Raw genomic sequence first — 14,676 nt, 5'->3', positions numbered from 1 at the left:
CCAGCTTGCCCACGTTTGTTTCATCATTGATGACTTTCTCATGAGAAAAAAGTGATGTGTCCAGTACAAAGAGAAAAACGAACACAACAAATAAATGTGCACCGTGCAAACAGAGACTAAGGTGTCTCAAAATCATAACACGTACAAACAAAGACGAAAAAGGGGTTAGACTCACAATTATTCTCTTATTTATTTCAATTAGGAGTCTATCCCACAATTAAAAACACAGCATGTTGTATACCTTATTAATGACGGCCAACGAGTTTCATTGCCAGTTTACTTGTGGCAAATTCATCAGGGCTATTGAGGTCAAGAATCACCTCCCTGGACACAAAACAATAAAAAAGGACTGACATACACAAAAAAACAACAAAAATTTGGTTAGATCAGCGGGTGTCCATAATTATATCCTCTATGGTATATTTACAAACATTCATGGAAATTTCCATGATTGTAACATAAGGTATTTACCTAGTGGGAGCCATGGGCCCACATACCAGCTCCCAACCAGTCACAGAGATGTGTAAAATGTCTGTTATCGCGTCCCTGTCCAAAAAAGCACACTCCTTGCTAGTGCCTGCATCTGTGAAAGAATAACAGAGGTTGATAGATAATCGCCAACCAGGTACCCAGTTTCCATGATGTCATCGCTTTTGCTCTATTTACTGCGGTCACTAGATAACCCAACGGTGTTATTCTAACTATGCCAAGCACCGGCATATTTAAATCCTATAGAAACCGCCCCAGATACTACAGCAGCGGGCAGTTGTAGACGAACAGATTTACCAGCTCCGTCATCATAAATCACCTCATACTACCTCACAAGGCTGCACGCTTACCGTATACCGTATACCTTCACACACGGGCGGTAACTCAACCCAGCATCGAGTTACCGTCTCGCCACGTCCTCTTACAAGCAATCATACTCGCGCGTCGCGAGATTGTGTCAACGCCGGTATCCACTACACACACTATGGAAAAACGGCGGCCATCTTAACAGTGCTTATATCGTCAAGAAAACATAAACTAGTAAGCTTGTTTCATGTAAGAATATTGCAGGAAACTGTAAACCTATTACCTATATCCACACAAGGGCAGCAACTCAGCCAAAACTTACAGCACCGCCTCGTTGCGTACCTCATGTGTACGTTCGTCTTACTGATTGGTATCAGCCACTTATCAAAAACGGGGGTGGCCATCTTGCCACAGTCTACAAATCAACCCACCTCAACTCCACTCATAGTTAAAGAATGAGCGTCAGTATGTTACATATACATACACATTTCCACAAGTGTAGACACAGCACACATTCAGTGCGATAACCAGAATCAGCATTAATAGTTTCTAATTCTACCAAAATATAAAAACAGCACAGTTATCTGTCTGCAAACACATGAAAAACACAAATGCTTATCACATAATGGTTTCTACATGCACACACACTGTCAATAAGATTGTAGAGAAAAAAAGTACTCCCTACACTTTAGCAGGAGAAATACATTAGTCTGATTAAAATCAAAATAGTGTACATACATCCCCTCACAATTAAATAACTCACCTTTCAAGTTGTTTTGTAGATTAAGAAGTATATCAGTCACACACCAGATATCAATCACACACCAGATTTTCTTTTACAGAATCTCTGCACTGTGCACCTCTCAGCAAAAACAAAAACAAACAATGGCAAAGTTTCCCTTTCATTTTCCACACATATACATGTAAACATCAAATCACAATCCTTCACACATAAATTAAAAAGCAAACACACATTTCTATTGGTTAAATATTTCAACCCTTTCCAAATGAAATACATTTCAACCCTTCCCCCAATCTGCCTTCTGTCTGTTACCATAGAAACAGGTCATGGAACACTGCACTGAGCACACAGGTCACAAGTTCAGCACACAATGTTGCTAAACAAGACAGCAAGTGTGCTTGACTTTTCAACTTATCAGCTTATCATATATAATGTTCCTTACAATCGGTTTTTGTTAACCAATAAGAATCATGCCTTTTAAAAACAGAAATATACACCCTACCTTTCAGTGTAGAAAGTTGTCATACAACCAATGATTTCTTGTCTTTTTTCAATTTTTTTTTCCTTGGATCCGCGCACCCAACGCGAGAGGATCCGTGCACCAAACGCGATAGGATGCACGCACCATGCGCGCATTTCGCCGTTTTTTTTAAAAGGGGGCCCCAGGGGGTCCTTCTGGAACCCCCTAAGCACCTCTAGAGGGTCAGAGTATTTCCACTCTTCACCCTTTATATGTTTTACACACTTATTCCCCTTGCTTCTTTAGCCTCGCTTCTACCGAGGCAGAAAATGGCCACCAACAGTTCCTGGTTGCGAATGTAGACAGACACTCGACAGCCAATTAGCATTCAGCGCGTGATCGGGAGGGTGCGCGCTCGGTTCGGTGAGGGTGAGCTTACGGTGCGGGTTGGGTCCGCGGATCCTCCCCGGCCATAGATATCACTAACTTTTTTACCCTAATTTTCTCAGGAACTACTGAACAGATTCACACCATTTATGCAAAAGGCACGAGTCTGAACTGAGGACTACCTCTTTGCCAAATATGGTGTCATTCCGTTCAGCGGTTCGGGCTGTAGCTGCGACAACAGATCCTATGGAAAATTGCATGGGGAAAACGCGTTTTGGGACCCCCTTTTTTCTCGGCCCCTGCTTTACGAATCACCACGAAACTTTCAGGGTACGAGCGGAGTGGAGTTGGCCAAGAGTTTGGAAAATTTCACGAGGATTCATCAACCAGCACCAGAATTATTGGGAATAGAATGTTGCGGATTTCCTATGGAAAATAGGTCCTAACTATAACTATCTACTGGCGACCGCCAGTAGATAATATATATATATATCAGTGTCAAAAGTGAAAGAATGACGCGGCACTCCTCTCGGCAAAAAGATGTTATTTTAATTCCAAATCGTAATCCTCCCTACGCGTTTCGAACCGTAGTTCCTGGTCACGGTAGATTATAATAATAATAATCTACCGTGACCAGGAACTACGGTTCGAAACGCGTAGGGAGGATTACGATTTGGAATTAAAATAACATCTTTTTGCCGAGAGGAGTGCCGCGTCATTCTTTCACTTTTGAGACTGATATTGACTACGAGATCGCTGTCCTGATCTCGACGCGAGCACCGGCTGTGAAAGTGCTCCTTCCGTGGCAGGACGTTTGTGGCAAGATATATATATATATGTATTACCTACTGGCGGTCGCCAGTAGGTAGTTATAGTTAGGACCCCTTTTCCATAGGAAAACCTCAACATTCTATTTTGAATAACTTTGGCACCGGTCGACGAATCCTCGCGAATTTCTCAAAATAGGTGGGGCGCTCCGCTCCGCTCCTACCCTGAAAGTCTCGGGGGGATTCGTCAAGCGGGGGCTGAGATAAAAGGGGGGTCCCAAAACGCGTTTTTCCCATGCATTTTTCCATAGGACCTTTAGACAGGGCTACAGCCCGAACGGCTGAACAGAATTACTAGAAATTTGGCAGAGAGGTAGTCCTCAGGTCAAGGAAGTGCCTTTTGTAGGTTTGGTGTAAATCTGTTCAGTAGATCCTGAGAAAATAGCCTTTAAATCAATATATATATCTGTGGCAGCTTACGGTGCGCTTACCGTGCGCTTACGGTAAGCTTACGGTACGCGTACGGTGCCGTGCGCGAGCGCGATTCTGATTGGCTGTTAGATCATAGTAAACATTCGAATCGGTCGAAACCAGGAAGCGGCGGCCGCCATTTTCTCTCTCGAACTGTCAGGGGGGTGAATAAAAAAGGTGGATAATGTGAAAAGGGGGCAGGCTCGACAGTTCCTGACCCCCTAGCCTTGGTCAGGGGGTCCCAGAAGGACCCTCAAGGGCAAAAATATATTATTTTTTTTTTCGAAAAATCGCCGTATGCGCGTAGCGTACGCGCACGGTGACCTGCGGAATTCCGCGAAATTCGTGGAATTACGCGTACCGTGCGCGCACGGCAAAAAAAAATTTGCAAAAAGGAAAGCTTAAAAAAAAATAAAAAAAATTGTGAGGTAAGGTTGGCTCTTATAAGAGCCGTTGGGTTCATACAGGGATGGAGGAAAGAAAGAATGGGAGTATTATGAGCGTCTACAAACATGCTGGTCTATCTTATTGTTAATAAGGGGAAGACTGACCTCCCCAAAAACAATAAGACCACCACATTTTGTACACCTCATTTCAACACTCGCAAATCGAGGGTTGATGTCCAAAGGAAAAGAAGAAGGTGATGCTCCAACAACAGAGGAAGGGCTCAGCTGAGCTGCCGATGATGTACTCGGCTGAGCATCTGAGGCTGGGCTCTGGTGACTTACTGAAGAGTTTTCTCCAGTATGTCGAGCAAAGGTCCTTGGGTGTTTGTCCTGAAGGTGTCTCGTCATAGAGTGATTTCCAAAGGAATATTTCTTCCTTGGATTTCCTCTTGATAAAACACGATCACAAAGTATGCAAGTGACCAATTGAGCATTCACCTTTTTCTCCCCCTCTGGAAAAGTGAAATACTCCCATACAAAAGAAGTCTTTTGTTTCCTCCTTCTCTGGATCATGGTGGTGCTGCTGGCCTCACTCTCAGAAGAGCCCTGCTGTTCTGCCATTGTATCCCAATGTCAATCCAGCTCCTGCTCCTAGAGAATCACAAGCAGAAATGAGGGGAATGGGTGTGGTGTGGGAAGAATCTGGAACTGAAAGTAGTTTCAACCAATGAAAAGTGTTCTTTCAAGCAGTAATGAGGGGAATGGGTGTGGTGTGGGAAGTTTCTGGAAGTGAAAGTAATTTCAACCAATAAAAAGTGTTCTTTGTAAGTCACATGACCTACCGTGCGCGCACGTGATGCTTACGGTGCGCTTACGCAGCGCTTACGTCACTTTCGCGCATGCGCATTACACGCCCCTGCGTAACCGCGACGTTGCTTCCGGGTGTACGCGTACGGCACGCACGTATCACGTATCGCGCATGCGCATTACACGCCCCTGCGTAACCGCGACGTTGCTTCCGGGTATACGCGTACGGCACGCACGTATCACGTAGGCGCGCTGCACTAATTACGTCCAGAGCGCGTAGCGTCAGCTTACCGTACGCGTATTCTACAAGCGCGTAGCGTCAGCTTACCGTACGCGCACGGAAAAAAATGCATAAAAAAAAACCTTTCCATAATGCAGGATATAGTACATAAATTATTAAAAAAAGGCTTACAAAAAATGACATAAAAAAAATTTGCATTAAAATATAATTAAATTATAAAATCGAAATAAAAAAAACACTATCCACATTGACCCCATCCCCTGTGCTTTTGGTGGCCGAAGGCCACCAAATGTACAGGGCTTATTATAGTTGATAAAAACCGTGCACGAAACGAACTGCGTTAAGTGGGCGCGCACGCCACGAATGGCGTAAAGTAACTTAGCATTTAAAAAACCGTACAAATTCACTGAAAAAACCATAGGTTTCACACACGTTATAGTTAGGAATTAGCATTTAAAAAACCTTGCAAATTCACTGAAAAAACCATAGGTTTCACACATGTTATAGTTAGCGGAAATTTTACTGATAAAAAACCAATGAAATTCCCCCGTTATAGTTACTGCAGGCAACTATAACTCACGCGACCGCAATCTTCTGCTGATGACATATGTGTCTTTATGAAAAAAAAAAAATTGTAATATATGTATAGCTAAAAATGTATGGAAGAAGACATGGGCAAATAAGTGTCTAAATACAGTATTAGCATCAGCAGAGGATTGCGGTCGCGTGAGTTATAGTTGCCTGCAGTAACTATAACGGGGGAATTTCATTGGTTTTTTATCAGTAAAATTTCCGCTAACTATAACATGTGTGAAACCTATGGTTTTTTCAGTGAATATATATATATATATATATATATACATATATATATATATATATATATATATATATATATATATATATATACATATATATGTGTGTGTGTGTGTGTGTGTTTCTCGTGGGGGTCACTATCTGCTCCTCAGGGGAAAACGCATTAAAAACAACAGGGAGGGCCAACCCCCTGTTAATCTCATTTGTTTGGTCTTTTTTTCAAAATAAAAAAGCAGTAAATGTAAAAGTGGCAGCTCTGCCTGGTACTCAGGATTGATACCACTCCCATTCTGTAAGATATTTGTTCAATTTAGTTGTCAATGTCTAACTTTAGGTATCATCTTTGCTGACTGGTCTTTCCAGAGGTATTTGTATGATACTCTATACCACCTTGTTCACAAATTGATATATGAATTTAAATATTTGCACAGTTGATAGAAAGATGCCTATTTCATAAATATTTAACAGAATTAATGACTGTTATTGTATGGGATTATTTTTTTCAGATAGCAGCTGGTGCAAAGGAGGTGGCAGTGTTTGGTGCAGCATCTGAATCCTTCAGTAAAATGAATATTAACTGTTCCATAGAAGAAAGCTTAAGCAAATTTGAAGAGGTTACAAAGTCAGCAAGAGATATGAACATTCCTGTGCGAGGGTATGTATAGAATTTTATACAGATGTTTGCAAATACCATTATCATAAATTGCTAAACTGATACAACCACACCCGTAGGTGCATCTGGGCAAAGTCATCTTTGCCAGAGTTAATATGCGATGTCAAAGAAAGTGTAAGATGAAGACTGCAAGTTCTATTTAGTATCAAATGGAGCTATATGTTTAATTGCATGTATACGAAAATATCATGGCTACATTTTAGTTGAATATATATAAATATGTTCATTTCATGTGAAACGCTGGGAGGTTGATTTAATAAACAGGTCAGATGAAATAGTGATTAGCTAAAGCTGGATGATCAACACTCACGACTCATTAGTAAACAATGAATACTAACAGAAGAATTCAAAGAGATTTCATGAACTGCACCGTGCAGCTGATAGGAGTGATGACAACAATTGTAGAACAATAATATAGCCGACAGGCCCATTTTCCCCCTTGTTCTTCGTTGCATCTCACAGTTCATTGGGCTGAATCCAGCACGCTCACATTTAAGTAGTTTGTTGTTATTGATGTCTCTCAAGAGTGAACAATGCGGAACCATTATCTGATCATGAGAACAGCAGTCCAGCACTAAATGGAAAAGTTAAGGGACTAATTACCTAATATACGACGATTATGTAATCTCAAACTGGAATGCGCAATTTACATGACTGGTTTTACAAATGAGTGTCCAATTAGTGATGGTACCTGTGTACTAATAGGTCGCTTTGCATGTGGTCCATTTGCAGAGAACCACAAAAACTGCCATGCCTAATGAACATTAATTATGCCAATCTCAATTTGCGGCCTCCTTTGAATAGTTGTGAAGGCAGGGTTATAAAATTGAAAGGGACATCAAACACATGCCCCAGCATTTGAATTCCTAAACAGGTCACATTTTTCTCTTTAATAAAAAAACGCAGCCTGCTTCCATTAAAGGGGCAATCGGTTTTTAAAAAACGTCTTTCTATTTGTGAAGACATTGGGGTTAGCAATAGCAGTTCTCTGGACCATTGCTGCTCTCCAATACTGTCCGACACATTTCTGAAAGGGGAAGCTGTTCCACAAAGACATGAATCAGTTACCCCTCCAACTCGGGGGTGGGGTCAATTACTGATCGATGATTTGCGACCACAATTTCAGTCAAAACCCATTGATGCATACTTTTCAGACTTGTAATTAGGACAGCTACAACCACTTTCATTTCCCTTCCTACTTGTGATTCTAAATGGGTTCCAAAGGCTGACCTGTAATTGGGCTTTTGTACAGTGTAAAAAGCCTTTTGCGATTGTAAACTTTGTGGCTTTGTGACTGTGAAATAGCTTTGAAAGTTAGGCCCAGGGCGTGCATTGGTAAAACCACCGGAATGTTCCCCAGTACACGCATATGATTTATCTGAAAGCAGTGGGGAACCGTTTAATAATATTGAGAAAATAATATTACAGTGTATTATAAATGTGCAGAATTAACCTGTAGGCTTTGATGGAAAATAAAAATGTGTTTAATGCAAACATTGTAGTTGACAATACTATTTACTCGTACTAGGCCTCAAATGGCTGAAGTAACATTGCCTGACAAGGTGACATGACCCAAAAATGCTTACCATTCATAAAATATTATATTTCATGACCTTCCTGGTTTCATCATGATTAATAGTTGCATAAACGTTTTCATCTAATTGTGCAAAATGTTTCTACTTACATAATGAGATTTGTCATTTAGGACCACATGTATCAAGATTTTTTCCTTTCGCAAATGGGCAAATTCCCAGAATCAGCCCATACACAAGCGCAAAAAAGCATTTTGCTATGTATCAAACCCAAACCACAATTCAGAGGTACGGAATCACAATTTTGGTTTACAACCAAATACAGATTCGGTATTTGAAAGGGGTGTCACTTCCAAATACTGAATGGGAACGGTATGTATTAATGTTTTGTAACTGAATTCCAGTGCATCCCTTTCCATTTGTGAATGTAAAAAAAAATTGAAAGAGAAAGCAGTGGTTTACAGGACCGCTGTGTCATCTCAAACAAACAAACAAATTAAAAAAGAAAAGAAAATAAACTCTTCTTTTATAAATGTATCCCATTTTCTTTTAAGAAACATGGGTTACAGAAAAAAAGACTGCTTTATTTAAAAGCAATTACAGACCTGGTGGTCTGCTGACCTTAGCAGGTCACCATCCTTGTAATGACATTGATTCCTAATGGGTGGCAAAATGTGGCCTACCTCATTAATATTCATGAGGTAGGTCGATTTCCGACACACTACGAATTGCTAAATGAAACTCTATGAGTTTCATATGGGAATGCAATTTTTTCGAATTGCGATTTGCAGAAAATCGCAATTAGGTAAACGCTATTCCTAATATTGACACTTTTGGCTCCTAGTGAGTTAATAACGAAGTGTTCATATGAAGGTGCAGCATTTCTAAAGGAACTGAATGATGTGAAATTCTAAGAGAGTTAACATTGTATTTGATAAGAAATGTTTCACACAACATTGCTGTCTCTGGACTATTGTATACCTGTGAGAAGACGAGGAGTGATCCTGTTCCCATGAGAGCATGGATGACTGAAGATAGAAGAAGCAACATGTTGCAAAAGCTTAAGACAGTGATGTCAATAGTAGTGGCTGTTGTTTCTGGAGTAGGCTGGGACACTTTCTTGCCACTACATCCACATCTATCCTTAATCCATGCTGCTTTGAGACTCTAGTGAGTTTCTTAAATCTCTCTTTATGGGTAGTTCTATTTGATTGATTATTGATATATTATGCTGACATTTAAAGCCAAGCTTTATGCTTATATTCTCACTCTCTCTCGAACTAGAACTCTTTATGGGTTCTGACCCACACCTTTTCTCTCCCACATTCTAGAATAGAGAATATTTCCTTTATGAAACATGATTGATTATTGATTTCTAATAAGATTCTAATGACTAAGATTGATTAATTCAATTTGTGATTTTAATAAAGATGACTTACTAAAGATTTGGATTAATAAAACTCTTTAACTCTTACTAAACTCTCATTATTGACTGGAAATAGATTAGTGATTGCTACAATAATTTATGTAATGACCAGGTCCTGTACTTCTCTAAATCAATGGCAATATACCATTGCCTCAGTGACAGCCGTAATTAGCCCAGATGAAGGTAAACTGTGATTTTAATTGTTTCAGAAAAGGTCCCTGTAAAAATAGGTTAATTTGAGAAAAAACATCAATTCATTGTTTGTGATTCTATTCCTTTTAGCCAGTGAGGATAGCCAATGATTTACCTCCTGATTTAAAAGAACCCATGAACCAAGAAGTTTGGGATTTTACAGGAAAGGACATAGGATTAATAAAAGGTGTAGAACCAGTCTAACTTATAGTGCAACCTAATGCTATGTATCCGAAAACACCACCATATAATTTGACCTCAGAGACAGTTGAAGGAATAACAACAGTATTTCAAGACATGTTGAGGAAAGGGGTTCTAAAAGAAATTATTGGAAACCCTTCCAACTCACCGATCATGGGTTTGCAGAAACCTAGTGGTAAATACCCAATTGTACGGGGTCTTTGGGAAATCGCAGCGATTTGCGTTGCATTACTCCAGATTTATGGAGCTACTCAGGGCCATGCAAAGTGGCCTTGTTTGGATACGTCAATCTGACTTAAGGTTTGCATGCCTCTTGCACACATTGCATTGTGCAAAAGCAATGCAAACCAGCTTGTAAATAGGCCCCAAAATGTCTCCTGGTAAACTGCAATACTGTCAAAAAGAAGTCCAATACTTGTGAGATATCATTGAGAAAGGAATGAGAAAGGTGTCAAAAGTGATAGTATAGGCCATCCTCCATATGAACCCTCCCAGATCACAGAGAAAATTCAGGATGATTTTGAAAATGGTTGAACACTAGAGACCGTGTATACTGAACTTTGCCTTAGTGGCTAAGCCTTTATTGAGGCTGACACATAAAGATTTGCCTGATCTGTGAATGCCTGATACAGTAAGAGAAAGTCTCTGTTGTGCCCTGGCAAAAGGAATGTCTGATTACAGTAGGATGTTTGCATTGTTTTGCATCCAGAGAGAGGGCTGTGCTATCCCAGTGCACACTCAGATGCATGAGGACTCATGAACACCTGTGGCTTATTTTCAGCTACAATTTTAGCCGCAGGACTGCCCAGCAGCCTTAAATCAGTAGCTGCGGTTGATGGCAGTATTGAAAGATGCCAGAACATAGTGACGGGACTTCCCTAAACTGTTAGGGTACCACACTCTGTATGAATAATGTTCACCAAAACAAAAACCTAGGAGGATATTTATGAACTAGTCATGCAGTACATCACCTTGCTGCACTGCACTGTGTGACAGGGTAAGGGCATGAATGCATCGTAATTTAGGCAATACAGTACACTCTCGCATTTTCCTCTGTGATAGCTCCCTTTTGACAGCCTAGCATAGGCACCCTTGCACCATGGTGCAAGGGCACCCGCGCTGCATGCAGGATTGGCATTGTGCAAAAAGGAAACCTTTGGGAACCTTCCTGCACAAAAACAATCCTGAAAGGCATATTTCTCTTTCTATTTGTGCTGCAGAGTGCAGCACACATAGAAAGAAGAAGTAACGAGGAGGAATAAAGATATTTCTCCTAGAAATGCCTCTCCTGGGAAGGTTTATCTTTTTGGCACATTCCCAGGTTTACCAGTTCTGGCAAAGAGTAGCATGAGAAGAACACCCATGCAATTCCCATGGAATGACTCCCTTGTGAACAGTAAGGAAATACAGTGATTTGTGCTGCGTTGCTTTACTCCAGATTTATGGAGCAACTCAGCTCCATGCAAAGTGGCCTTAAATGGCTTTATAAATCTCCCTTAAGGTTAGCATCACAAATGTGTCACGCTGTGTGGTACAAACACAATGCAAACTGGCTCAATATATGTCCCCAGTATATTGAAGTACTGGGTATTTTAGTCCCAGCGGTGCAGGGGCACACACCCTATGACTTCTGGGTTTCACCCTGTTCCGGACCTACAGAAACACAGAGTCTTCTGGGTGAAGTCAAAGATTCGTTTATTGGCTGCAGACCAATGACAGGTATCCTAGAAGTACAACAGCGTGTATGTTCTCAGGAGACTGCTGAAAATCATAGGAACAGGCTACATCTTAAATAGGCCTTTTCTGGCCCCAAGCATACATTCCTGAGTTTTATGAAACGGCAATATACAAGGATATGTTACAAAGAAAAGGCAGAGTCATGATGACCATCCCACATTCCAGTTCGGCCAGCCCACGATGATTTACACAACAAGGTTCAGATCCCACATTAGATTTACAGATCCCCCCAATAAACATGAGCATCTCCTGTTTTGGGAAGCAAGTCATAAAGCAGGAACAGCCAGGTGCGAAAGAGATTAGCCAGGGGCTTGTGTAGGATGAAAAGGGTTTTATGACGGGCCAAGCCCTGATACGAATCACAGGTGGAGAGAGGAAGGGGAGCTCGTGAGACCAGTTTGACCCGGGGCAGCAGAGCCAGCTGCCCAGGTCACAGAGAAGTCAGAGAGGAAGCCCATGTACTGTGAGGCCCGTATTTGCTCCATTATAGCCTATGTGAGGGCAATGACAAGATGGCCACTGCTTCCAAAATGGAACCCGCGTAGCGAAGCAAAATAACGTGTACGCAGTGCATTCATAGCTAGAACGATATATAAAGCACTCGTACGTGCCGCATTTACCATTTGCGGTTCGCTAATACCAAGATAGACAAAGGTAGGGCCCTGTTCCCTACGCGGTCCCGAATATTAAAGTACGACAGACCCTCCTTTTGCCCTTACATAGGCAATCACTATACTCATCTTAATCCGAGTCTAGGTCAATGTTCACAAAGTCATGGAGATGTTGCTGTAGCATCATCCTATTACTTAGCTCGTCCCTCGATACAGGTTTCCTTACACATAAGGTAGCACAGAGGCCACATATCGCAGGAGCACACTGTATGCATAGACAGAACAGGAAAAGAATGGCTAAGATCATTCCAATGACCATTAGAACTTTCCAACCCCAGGCAGATATCAATTCCCAGAACCACCCCACCAGTGACCAATCTCCCTTATCCACGTGTATGGATTCAGATATTTTATGGAGTTTGGAGATGGCTTGATACACTGTTGGAGCATTATCTGGTATGAAAATGCAGCAACTGGATTGGATAACCCTGCATACCCCACCGCGGTCTGCAAGAATAACGTCTAGGACCATACGGTTCTGCAAAGTCATAAGGCGATCCGCTTGGAGCTCAGCTGTCAGATTACTAAGGGCACCAGTCGTTACATTGACAGTGGATTCAACCACACGAGTCAGCTGTCTCAGGTTCCTACTATTGACCATAGGTCCCCAAAACGGCAGGAAACCCAAGAAGAAATCTCCTGCTTCCTGACCGGCAGTGTCCTCCTTACTAATCACGCCTCTCACAACTCTGGTCTTGTGATAGTCGGAGGCAGCAGTGAATGTAGGCGGTAGCAGATTCGCAATATAACATGTGCCCGAGAAATCAGGGGGCAACCATGTATATGCTCGATCATTACAGACGAAATATGTACCCTTGGCAGTCAAAAACGCAGGGGAAAACTGTGACGGAAAAGTGTACGTTTCAGTACAGTCACTTCTTCCCAGTTGAGCTCTAGGATTCTGACCATTACCCTGTAAGCAGAACCGACCCATGTGGGGTACGACCCAGATTGGAGATGAGATTTTTCGCTGTCTTTCACCCAGACTAATACTATACCCCGTCGCGTTCCATCCTACATAAGGTCTCAGCTCTTCTTTGGGAATGGATGAGTATGCATCAATATCCCTACTCATATCGGCAATTCCTCTCACTAAGGCTTTATTATTTGTACCAGGTCTGATGGAACGCGGTTGGCGAGGGGAGTACGTATCTAGAGCATAGAGAAACATGGTCTGGAATGCCCATGACGATCCATTGTAACTATATGGCAGCACCAGGTAGGGAATACCCTTGTTAATGGTATGTGGCATTAACCCACACACCCAGCAATTGGTCGTGTTCACTACTAGTTGGTGCTGGTGCAAGAGCTGGATGAACGAGTTATTTACGAACTCTGATCGTCTGGTCTGTTCGTGTTCAGGCAAAGGGTGAAAAGAGTGAGAGGAGGCAGTAGAAAGGGGTATAGGCTGTTCAGTGGGTGCAATGGGCTTTTGAGCAGAGAAAAACACACATCCTACAATAAACATCATTATACTACACAGTGCAAAAAGGCACAAAAAGACAAAACATTTACTTTTTACAATTCTACACATCCTTGTTTGAAAGTTCATTTCCTCAATCGGTCTCTCCATCTTAAACAACTCCATCCTCTACTCGGGCCGCTCGCGGCGGATGAGTTTCTTCTGCTAAGGAGTACGCCTGTCAGTCCAGGGAAACGCCCTAGACCAACCAGAACCGTTGACCTAACGTCTTCGGCCTGTACCCCAAAGTCTTGGCACCGCGACCCTGCGGCAGAACCCGGATGGTGGTTCGAAAAACAAAAATCAAGAAAGTCCTTCAGATGGGAGAGCAAAAAATGTCAAAAAGGAAAGAGTAAGGAAAATCTTTATTTGTCCATGGGCCTTGGTCTCAAATTATAACGGAGACGGCCAGGTGCCGTTTGGTCTTGAAACAAAAGTTCAGGCTCAGTGGTGTCCAGTCGATTCGATGGCGGCACAGCTTCCTGCAGAATATTGTCACTCTCGTGGACTGAAGCTGTGTCTTTTAGGCGTGCGTCACTGAATGGTACAAAACGAAGCACAGTGTCTGTCTCAGTGTCGGCGATACCCTCTTTGACCCGCTGGTCATATGGCAGAGGCAAAGGGACTATTTTGCAGTGGGCACCATGAATCCAGTGCTTCCTCCCTTTTACTCGCACCGCTGATCTCGTTGACAGAAGCACAAGATGAGGGCCGATCCAGCGAGGTTCGTCGTTGCCCTTACGCTGGAAATTCCGGACCAGGACCCACGAGCCAGGGTTGATAGGGTGTCCAGGAGGTTCAGAAGCTTGGGGAAGAGTATCATGTACCTGTTGGTGCAAAACACGCAGTTTAACAGTCAAATCATACAGGTAATCGAGCAGTACTGGATGCTCTATTTCACTGAACTTCGTAG

General features: G+C 42.2%; 1 protein-coding gene across 1 annotated transcript in view; it reads left to right on the top strand.

Moving 5' to 3' along the window:
- HMGCLL1 (3-hydroxy-3-methylglutaryl-CoA lyase like 1) overlaps positions 1-14,676 on the top strand; it is a 938,297-nt gene that overhangs the window by 389,276 nt on the left and 534,345 nt on the right. The window contains exon 5 of the mRNA XM_085609190.1: positions 6,376-6,524. Coding sequence (XP_085465316.1) covers positions 6,376-6,524 — 149 coding nt within the window. The remainder of the gene's footprint in view (positions 1-6,375; positions 6,525-14,676) is intronic.

Source organism: Triturus cristatus, chromosome 6 (assembly GCF_964204655.1).
Source record: "Triturus cristatus chromosome 6, aTriCri1.1, whole genome shotgun sequence".
Lineage (NCBI taxonomy): Eukaryota > Metazoa > Chordata > Amphibia > Caudata > Salamandridae > Triturus > Triturus cristatus.
Note: the sequence above shows the minus strand (reverse complement) of the source record. Positions and strands in the feature narration are given on the sequence as shown.